Source organism: Chrysochloris asiatica, unplaced genomic scaffold, assembly GCF_000296735.1.
Source record: "Chrysochloris asiatica unplaced genomic scaffold, ChrAsi1.0 scaffold00023, whole genome shotgun sequence".
NCBI classification, from domain to species: Eukaryota; Metazoa; Chordata; class Mammalia; order Afrosoricida; family Chrysochloridae; genus Chrysochloris; species Chrysochloris asiatica.
Window position 1 is genome coordinate 15,952,668 of NW_006408541.1, and position 10,836 is coordinate 15,963,503.

General features: G+C 45.2%; 1 protein-coding gene across 13 annotated transcripts in view; it reads left to right on the plus strand.

Annotated features, from left to right (window-relative positions):
- Positions 1 to 2,547: 2,547 nt before the first annotated feature.
- The window catches only part of ZMYND8 (zinc finger, MYND-type containing 8), a 134,027-nt gene continuing 125,738 nt past the window's right edge, over positions 2,548 to 10,836 (plus strand). For 12 of the 13 annotated variants that reach the window (XM_006839204.1, XM_006839205.1, XM_006839208.1 and 9 more), the window contains exon 1: positions 2,548 to 2,783. In XM_006839204.1, the coding sequence (XP_006839267.1) occupies positions 2,770 to 2,783 (14 nt within the window). In that variant the 5' untranslated portion in view covers positions 2,548 to 2,769. Of the gene's footprint in view, positions 2,784 to 9,642; positions 9,672 to 10,836 lie in introns of those variants that run through there. The other variant, XM_006839207.1, reaches the window with a different exon arrangement.

A 10,836-nucleotide genomic window follows, 5' to 3' on the forward strand; every position in this document is an offset into this window, starting at 1 on the left:
CCCAGATAACCTCAGACCTACCCAAATGCCAGCAGCATTCCTCAAACAGAATGAGGCTGCCAGAGTAAGCCAGCAACTTCCTGCTCTTTGCCCCAGAAAACATTTCAAGTGATCAAGTGATCAGAGGCAGGGAGGGGGAGGATGCTGCAGCTGTTTATGCAACAAGCATTAATCCTGGGGTTAAAATCCACCACGCGCACTGGGGGCAGATTTTATTTCCTGATCAGGTGTTGGTGTAGCTCACCAGAGCCACCACGACGATCTCCCAGTCCTGTTTGTTCTCCCCAAAGCTGCAGCCTCAGAACAAACAGGATTCCATATGGGATGGTGGTGGAAGGCTGCTGCCCACACAGTTGGGAAAGACAGCAGGCTCCATCTGATTGGCTCTGGCCTACCCCTTTCAGCACCCCCACCCCCACCTTGAACGGGTTTCCACCTCCCAGGAAGAGCAGGTTCTTCCCAGCTGGTGAGGCCCAGGCCTGTTGTCCCGAGTGGCTGAACCTTTGTCGGGTTAGGTGTTTGTCGGTGGAATTGTTCCCCTGCATCTTGGTCTCCGCAGCTTAAAAGACAACAAAACCTTGCCCCCTTTCACAAAGCCTGGTTCCAGCCCTGCAGTCATGTGTTCGAATTCCTGGTGTGTCCCTAAACTCACTTGATATAAGCTGAAGGCGTCTTTTTTCTGTGGAGCAGCTGGTGGGTATAAACCGTCCACCTTCCAGTTAGCAGCCCAATGCTTAACCTATTGCGCCAGCAGGGCCCCTGTAAGAGTCTTAGCTACCAACAATTTTTGTGCAGGTCAAAGGCATCTGTTGTCCAATGGGAGTGGGGGCAGGGCAAGCAAATCTTGAGCTCTTCCTTTTCTTTGTGAGAACAGTGTGGGGCAAGGGAGCCCACAAAGTGCTAATTTTAGGAGGAAAGAGGAGAGCTTTTTGCTCCATATGTAGTTCTACCTCGTGGCATATGGCTGCGTCACCTCTGTTGTTCCAGCTTCCTGTTTTAAAAAATCTTGTTCTTTAAACACCTTAAAAAAAAAAAAAAAGGAAGAAGAAAGATAGCGTGGATATTTTATTTTAAGATCGTTTTTGATTTGCCTCTTCTATCTCAAGCTACAGACCAACTATAAAGGCAGCTTTAGGGAGGAAACTGTCAAAGATCTTCTAATACTATTGACATTGGTGGAATTAAAAGCAGCTCTGAAAAAGTAGTTAATATTTTACTGGAGAACAGTGCCAGAGATTGGGGGGGGGGGCGCTGCCAACTGTGGGGCCCTGTGTGTGTGAAATAGCTGTTCCATCTGCCTTAGGGGACGAAAAGAAGCCGTTGTCTGTGGAACTGAATCGAAGCAAGAATCCTTATAAAGCTCATGGGATTTGGCTGCCCACCGAGGGCCCAGTTCCCTGAGAACATACATACAGGGGTGATTGTACCAGGCAGGCAAACCTGAGGGTGTAGGCCTGACATATAATGGGGTTTCTTGTTCCCTGGTTGAGTTTGACATCTCTCTTTCTCCCTCTGGATTTAAATGGCTTCTCAGATGGAAGGCATTGCCTGTGCCCTGGATTCAGAAGGTACACGCCTCTTTGGGAAGCAAAGGCGAGAGACAGCAGCTCTCTCTCTCTTTCTGCATCTGCCGGGAGAGCTGCAGCTGGTATTTTTCCACAGGCCTCCTTTGCTATCTCAGGGCCTAGTTTTTCCTAGCCAGGCCCTGAGTCTGAGAGAGGGTTAATAGGCAGGAAACTGAAGGCATCGCAGACTAATACGGAAGTCAGATTTTTTGTTTAACTGACAGGTTTAGCAGGCCTCAGCCGTGGGGGAGGGGGCTGTGAAGGGAAGGGAAGTTTGTAGACTATGCATGGGGCCTGCTAGAAGCGCATTTGGCTTTTCTTAGGGTAAGGACTGCGAGGTTCCCCACCCCCCCTCACTTGGCATCTTGACAGGGAGGCAGGAACCCATTTTGGTTTTCCTTTGCTTACTGGCTGAGGGGGCGAGATGTTAGCTTCCCTCCCAGCTGAGAAAATGGCTCTCTGGCCTCTTTTCCAGAGGGTATTTTGACAATGCAAACTTGACTACTCTCTCCCCCGCCTGCTCTCAGCTATGGAATCCTCTTTCCTTTGAGAAGCCAGGCTGCTTTTTAACGATTTCTTGGGTTTTCTTGTCTGTTTGTTCTTAGAGCCTTAGAGGCCTGTCTCTAGTCCTGTTTTCTTGCCTCTTTGGCTGGCTTCATGGGGCTCCCTCCTTCCTTAGATTAATTCCCCCTTGGAGAACGATTCTACTGGACTATTCTAGAAAGGGGTCCGTTTTTTCCCTCTTAGGAAAAGGGCCGTTTCTGAGGGGTATGTGAGGGTGAGCCCTTGAGCTCACCCCAAAAACTCTCTTCCCAGTGGCATTGTGGCCTCGGGCTTTGCTGGAGCAGGTCAGTCTGGCTGCACAGGTTTGCCAGTGCCAGGAAAGCTAGTCAGGGTGTGGGAGAAGTGCGTCTGGGGGCCCCTTTCCCAAGTTTTTCTTGCTGCAAAAGGCCTAGCTTAGCCTGTCTTTTTCTATGCACAGGATGGCTCTTGCTCACTAGAGCCTCACAAAGATAATCGCTCAGGAAGTGTTTCAGCCAATCCTGGGCGGCTTTACACTCCGATTTGCTGGGGCAGCCAATCGGGGATGAGCTTTTATTAGGCGGCCAGATCATCAAGCCGAAGTGCCAAACCCTTTTTCTGTGTGAGAACTAGGAGCCTGTCCTCCATGTTTTATAAGTATTGACATTACACAGTGTTAACAATGCATCCACAGAGGTAAGCTCGACTTTTTAACCATCTTTTTTCCCCCTCCCTCTGAGACATCCGAATTGTGGGCGAGCAGTTTGATCTGTGGCTGGCTGTGCCTCACTCCCCCACCCCTGAGCACTTAGGTTAACTTGGAACTGTTTAGAGATTTTTTTTTTTTTTCTGTCTTGGGTCACATGGCTCAGTAGCCATTAGCCATAGTCTGATTTTGCAAACTGGCAAGGGCCTGGCACACCTTGCCCTACACCAGGGTAAGGTGTTTTGGGGATAGTTTGAAGCTAGATCCTGGTTTGCCAAAAAAGAGCCCTTTTTTTTTTCCCTCCTTTTTATTCCCCTCTCCTCTTCTTTCTCTCTCTCTGAGCAGTTTCTCCCCCTGCACTATTGTCTCTGGTGTCACATGCCTGCTGGGGGAAGAAAATGGAAGGTAAGCAAGCAGGTTTTTCTCCAAGGAATGCTCATGGCAGCAAAGCAGGCAAGTTTACCTCCCCAAAGAGGTTCTGGGAAAGCTTGACTAAGTTCTGACAAGCCAGGATGTGTGTTTTGAAGAGAACCAAGCCCTCAGCAGAGCAGGCTAAGGCCAGATGGTTGCTTCTGGGGCCTAGGTGGGCGGAGGTATCTGCACTGGTCTGGTCTCCTCATTCAGGGTTGCTTCACTTGAATCCACCTTGTCTCAGCCTTTTTCTTCCTAACTTGGGTGAATTCAGAGTGTTCTGCAAGCCAGTCCACAGCCAGCAAATGTTTCAGAAAAGTATTTTCTAGGCGTTGGAGGAAGTTTGTGGAGTAGGGATGGGGATGGGTATGGTGGGGGAGGGAGAAGGGGAGTGTTGGACAACATCCTGCAATAAATCCGAGGATTCTTTTTCATTCCTTTAGCTTTCTCCTTGCATGCTTTTCCAGGCACGAATGTATCTTTTATCCTTGTTTTCACCCCCCCCTTTTTTTAACATTGTATCATCCTCTGCCCTCCTATGATACAGCCAGCAGGAATAGAATCATGGCTCTGTGGCTCTGATGCTATATTGCCTATGCAGATGTTGGGTTGTGTGGTGTGTGTGTGTGTGTATGTTTAATAATACCATGTAAGTATGGTTTTTTTAAAATTTCCTTTTTGATCAAGTCCCAAATCTGCCAGCCTGTTCTCTCTTCCTAACTGTGGAAAAATGAGACGGTTGTTTGACTATTTGTTGGGTAAGTAAAGCAATCCACTGCGTCTGTGACCATGTATAAAGAGTTTGGGGAGCATTGGGGGATTGGGTCTGCTTGTAATAGGGAGGTGGGGGTCATTGCTTTAGCAGTTGGGGACTTTATTCCCAGGAACAAAATAAGGGCTTTAAACATTTATTAATAGTGTCTTGATTTTAGGTGACTGTTTGAATCCAGTGTTTTCCCAGAATATCTACAGCTAGGATTGAAGATTACACTTCCTGTTTACCTTCAGCCAGGGGAGAAATGTTCAGTTCATTGTGACTTGATTCTAGACCTTTTCAATTGGGTTTATTTGAATGTAAGAACTCTGGGTAGGTGCCCTGCTTGTGTTTGTTCCCAGTCATTGGTGGGACAGGAGCTGGTGGTGGTACGTGTGTGGGGATGGTGTGGTGTGAGTACTGAAGTTTTAGGATGGTTGTGTTCAGTGCAAAGTAACCACCGACCACCAAAGTGGGTTTGATCAAGGACTCCTTCAACAGACTTCAGCCTCTTTTCCAAGCTTGACCCCCCACATCAGTGCACATGCTTGGTTGTACTTCTGATTTATTTCATTTTACATTTCCCCTGGTTACTTCATATTGTAGCTAGACCTTGGAGTGAAAAAAGTAAGACTGGTACATAGTTAGTTACCTATAGAATTTCCCTGGAATTTCCCTCCATAAATTTCCTGTTTGGGGACCAATCCAATGTGACTGTAAATTTTTATATATATATATTCCATTGCTGTCTTATGCCACCTTCATGGAGAGAATAATCATGTTTTCTTTTAAATGAGTGTCCAGCAACCCACCATTAGCACCAGCTGGCAAAAGACTAATTTAAGGAGAAATGTACCAGATTTTGATTTGAGGAAAGCCTGTCAGACAGGCCAGCTTCTTGAAGAAATAATGATGTTAAATACTTGAAATTAAACAGGGCAGCTACCCCCCCCCAAGTAAGTTGAGACAGTTAGCTCTTCTCTTTGTTCTATCTTTTTTGCTGTAAATGGAAATTATACATTGAGATTCTTGTGGCCTCCCTAGAAACAGTATCTAATCACAAGACTCCTGATTTGGTGCCTTCCACGTTTGCGTAACATTGTTTGTTGGGCTGGGAGGAAACTTAGGGCAAAGCAAATGCCCTCTAAAAGCTTGCATTAAAATGGCTCCCACAGGTTTGGAAAGCAGGAATGTTTTCAGACCAAGTTCCCAGCACTGGCCCAAGCTGGCCACTCTCTACTATTACCGTGGCTAACACTTGAGCATGAGTCTGTAAAAAAAAGTTAATTGCCTTCAAAGAAGCATTGTTTTCCATTTGTACCAAAGGTGTGTGGGGGTGGGGGTGGGGGTGGGGGCGGCAGGATAAATGTCTGCAATGCAGCAGGGCTAGGTAGGGACAGCAGTGCTGACTCCCAGGGCAGCCCAATGGGGTTCCTCGTTCCAGCTTTGGAACCAATAGACTTAGAGGAAAGGTTAAAGATTGACAATTGTAGTGACTGGACTCAGAATGGGCCTTCTGGAAATTTCTACCATCTTTGTTTCTTGTAGGAAAAGCGGGTCTACTGAGTTGAAGAGAATCTCCCACATTCCTAGGGCGTTTCCCCCCCACCCCCCTGGCCGTTTTCTCTATCCAGGTAGAACGTTCCATTTATAAATTGCAGAGGGAATAACAGAATGCGGGGCTGTTTTCTTTTTTTTTTTCCTTCTGCCTCCTCAGTCCCCAAAGAGGATGCACAGCTGCAGGGAACAAACACAGACACACTAGAGCTTTGGATTTTTTTTCCTTCCCTTCTAAGACCCTCCTGGATGGATTCACTTTGTGCTTTGGGAAATTAAGTGGCGTTCACGATGGGGGAGGGGAAGCAACTGTTCTTGTTAGCTCCAGAAAATGGTCAGCGTTCAGTCTCTAACTAGGAATTAATTATATATAATCACTCCAAGTAAACTTTCTGCCGAGTTTTTCTAATTGCTAAGCATGAAAATAGCCCACTGGAGCCAAGTCCAGTTACTTTTATAATTAACAGTTCAAAGATTTGAGTCAGAAAGAAAGAAACAATGAAGCCTGTTGGATTATAAATTAGGGATGAAAACAATAGCTTTTTTTTTTTTTTGCTCCCCCCCCTCTTTCTCTCTTGTAACCCCCTTTTCTTTTAAACAAAACATTCCCCCCTGTTCTTTTCCTCTGGAGAACAGTGGGGGAAATTGTTTCAGTTCTTAAATGTAAGCGGGAGAAGGAGAAAATGAGTCCTTTATTTTAAAAAGCGGGGTGACAGTAACCCAGAAAACCCTGAAGGCAAAGGTAGGTTTTTAAAGTCCAACCACTTCCAATGTATGATCTCTTCTTTGCCTGCTGTTTATCCTTTTCTCTCTCCTGTGGCAGAAGCAACAAACATTTGCCCAACATCAGCTCTAGATCTGCTTTTGCCTCTGGTTGACCCTGGAAACAAAACAAAGAGAGCGTGATGCAAAGGTGGCTTCAGCCTTCCCCAGTGGAGATTTAATAAGGGAATATGTGTGGAATCCCCTTAAAATCTACCACCAAGTAAGGCTCACCCTGGGCTTCAGGTTGCTAAGGCTGCTTTTGCCCTTCCCCCCCCTGCTCTCTCTCTCCTTCCAGACAAACAAGCTGGCCGGAGCCATGTCAGCCTCTGTTACTAGCATTGCTGCCAGGCTGGCTGTCCTCATCCAGATTACCTACCTACCGGCCGGCTCCATGCCAGCATCCCGGCCTGGCCCTGGCACAGCCATGGGCACCATGCCCTCTTTCTCCCTTGGAGCTAAAACCCAGTCACCTTGAAACTCCCCACTCATACCAGCAGAAGTCCTGAGGCCAGTCCTCAGACCTGTGACAGTAAATGATATTAACTACTATTAGGCTCCTAGTTTCGGCCCTCTGAAAAAGCGGGTTATGCAAAAGTCCCCATTGTTCATGCTCAGGGCCCTGTTGGGGGTGGACAGAAGTCTTTAATTTGCCAGTATCCTGTGCATTGGTGGTTCAGTGAGTGTTTTCCTGTGTTTCTCCTCTGTAGACTCCGATCATGATCATCTTTCCTTGATGCTAGCTGCTTTGGGACTGGCTGCTTTGGAGGGCTGGGTGTTTGGTGGCCGTTGGCAGATAAACACTGTTTTATTTTCCTTTGGCCTCAGACCCGGGTGCAGCCCTTAGCTTGGGTTTTCAGGACGTAGAGCTGGTTTCTAACATCCCTAGAAGAGGGGACTGAGTGTCTCACCCGTTCCCAGCCAGCCAGCTCTTCCTTAACATTTTGGTGTTGAGGGTGCACCTGCCTGTCTGTGGTTGATGCCATAGGGTTGCACCAGGCACTCCTAACCTTTACCCACCCCATTCGAGGGCAAGGGGTCCCCACTACAGAACCTCACAGGGGAAGGCTCAGGAACTAAGAGAGAAAGGACTTTTCCTTAGGAACCTGTGACTTCACAAACTCCCCCTGTCATTGCAGTGTGTGTGTGTGGTTTTTTTTTTTAAGCTTCTAAAACGTTGGGTTGGTGTCCTTTGCTTGAGCTTTTCCTAGTTCTGATATTTAGGAAGGTGGCTTTGAAACGAGCAGAGTTGCTTAAACACCAGCTTCAGCTATTGAACAAACTACTACCATTTTAGCTTCAATACAGGAATGAGGGAGGCAGTGTTGCCAGACGCCATTTTAAGAATCCTGCATGAATAGCTTAGGCTACCGATGAGTCTCTGCCTGTTTTAGGTGAGTGCTTTATATAAAGCTGCTCTGCTAACCAACCCCCCCTTATTATTATTATTTTTTTGGTTAATTAATAGCAGATTTAGGGGAAGCATGGTTTAATCCCCCCCCTCTTTATTTTGATATACACTATTTTGTGAACTAGAAGAGGAAAATGTTGTGTCTTGGGGAATTAAGTATTTCTTATCCTGGACCAGTTTGGTGTTTTGAATGAAAGTAGAAACCAGAAGGAAAAGTCCTCTCGAATGATGCATGATTCTTGAATGGCTGTATAATCAGTAGAACTAGTCTTGTGCATGCTGGTTATATATTCTAGAGGGGTTAGATATTCTTGTTTTAAAGTCAAGTTAGTAGGGGGTGCTTGGAGAAAAGAAGTATCTGGGCATTGTGAATCTAGTAGGCATATATTTACTGTCAAAGCTAGATGCTTTCTGTCTCTCTTGAAGTGTTGAGGGGATGGGATTCCTGGGAATTACGGACCATACTTGAGTCCTTAGAATTAATAATCAGAAGCCTTAAAACATCCTGGGTGGTTTATCAGTTGTCTGCAACTTTTAATTGCTCTTTATCCGTGCTTACAGGTTAAGGAATAAGCATGCTTAGGCATGGGGGCTTTGGGGAGGAGGGAGAAAAATCTTTTCTTCTTTCTGGGACGGAATGGGCTTGATTGTGTTTGCAGGGGCTGTTGTTTCTACTTTGAATTGCCTGCAGTGTATCCAGTTTGTGAAATCCACAGGCAAGTTACTTAGGGTAAATGTAAGTGCAGGAGGTGGTGGTAGTGGTGGGAACATAAAATGTATACAACTACTTGATGCTGCTTTTTCCTGTGAGGATGAGAGGCTGTTGTTTGGTTTTCAGCTAACTTCACCCTTTTTTTCAGTGGGCCCTCAGTCTCCCCAGCAGATGTAATTACCAAAAAAAAAAAAAAAGGAAGAAGAAGAAAAGTAATGTCAGTTTGAAACAAGGGCTTGCTGTTCCTTGGTTTTTTAAGTAATCGGGATTGCTGGAGGTGGGGAGCAGAGATGGAAGGGAGGATGCTGCATGTTTTCTGGGACTTTAATGTGTTAATGACAGAAGTTCTTTGATGCCTTTAAAAAAAAAAAACAACCCAAAAAAAACAATTTCTGTTATTTGTGACTGTTTCTACCTCCAAATGACTGAGCAGTTCTTAATCTAAATTGACCAAGATCTGTGTGTCATTCAGACAAGTACAAGTCTCTTCTTAATATCACTTTTGATAGAACATTCATCATAGTTTTTCCTCCCTAATAACATACGTGTGCTTAACACTAAGCCAAAGGGGAAAAAAAAAAAAAAAAGAAAAACCCCCAACAACTACAACAGAAAACGGAGATCAGTGGTGTAGAAAAAGGAAGTCCCTTTAGATGTGGCTATCCAAAATGACTAATTTTGCATTCTGGTCTTTACTTTTGTAAATGAAGTTTTTCTGCCCTCCCATTTAACGCATAGTACTGTTTCCTTTTTGTTTAATACAGGTTATTGTTTATTTGTGTTTGTGAGTGTGTATGTGTGTGTCCCATTTGAAAGGATAGCTTGCTGATCTATGAAAAAGATGGTTTTCTTAAATTGTTGTGTTTGAAATCCTTGGCTTAAGCTGGTGGTGGTGGTGCTCAAGTTAGGTGATTATAGTATCCACTTGTAAGACTTGGAAAGATAAAACAGCTTAACTTTTTTTCTCTCTCTCCTGCTCTAGAATTGATTATCTTCAACTCTGCAGAAAATAGCCACACACCCCCATAAACTAGTTCGCATTTTCTTAACCTCTCAGGCTGCATTCCTGTCTGAAGTATTCAACTCCTCTAGGCGCTTACAAGCCAAATAATTGTTCTCTTGAATGCGGTCGGCCCTCCTCTAGGATCAAAATGAGGGGGCTCAAAAAGATGGTGGAAAATGGAATAAAAAAATAGTGGCATTTTCCCATGAACTTTTTGAAGCCCTCTTGTACACCTTTGAATGTTTTCATCACTGCAGAAATCCTTTAGGTGGGATTTGGACTTTGCGAGGCATCATTGTTTCCCTCACCACCCATACATTTTGGTTGGCTTCAAGATTAGCTTTTTTCCCCATCACTCAAAATCTGGGCTAGGTTTCAAGAAGTTTAGGGTTTCACATACTTCATGCTAGAGAGGGAAACTGAATTCTCGTTGCTGGGAAGATCAAAGTTGCTATTTGTTCTTTTGAAATTAACCATCTACCTATCTCTGAGGACTGCATGGGACTTTTTTAGGTAAAACTGATTTCCACTCACCCCAAGCAAGGAACCATTAACAGCATCCAGTTGGACCACCTGTGTATGTTCCAGGCGCATGGGGTGTGTTTCTCCCTTAAGGATTGTTCTTCTCTTAACTCGAAGTGGGAAGTGTTGGCTCTAAAGTTACCTTCAGCAAACCACTTACTGCATGTTAGTTGAGAACTATTCTGACAACATGGCAGTTGTTTATTTGGTGATGTGTGTTGACAGATGCTGCATAAATGAAATTGTTAATGGGCTTCAGTATCAGAGAACTAAAGGTGTTAACATTTGGATTTAAACTACCTTTTCCGTACTAGTTAGGTCAAAGGCCTTCAAGTGCTGAGAATACAATTCTGAGCTATAGTCATGTTTTTCATGTAGTTCCCATCGTGAACTTTGTTCCTCTCATAAACAACAAACATGCACTCTGTCACACACATCTCCATGGTACGCTGGAGTTCCAGGCCTGGGGGTTACCAGTTTGGACTCCTCTTTTGCCTGGATTTACTCGGATCACAGACAGGAACATTCGAATCCTTCATCTGCTCCCCAGCCTCCTTCCTGTGCTGGCTTAAATTTCAGTCACATCAGTTGGTGATGTACCAGTTTCTTCTTGCTGAACCACAGTCTGACAGAAGTGCATCTAGAGTAACTGCTCAGCTACCGCTTTGTTGTCAAGTCTGAATGTTTTGGAAGTTCTAGCACCTCAGACAATTTACACCTTCGTTTCTTTTTCTGGTTTGGCTTGGGATGTGGCATGTACGGGGGAGAGATCTGAAATGGTCTGCTCTCTGTTTAACAGGAGTTCCAACAGATAGAAGGAAGATTCTGGACAAGTGACCTTCCCAGTGAAGCAAGTGACCTTCCCAGTGAAGGCCTTGCTTTCTCTGCATCTCCCTCCTCCTCCCCCCCCC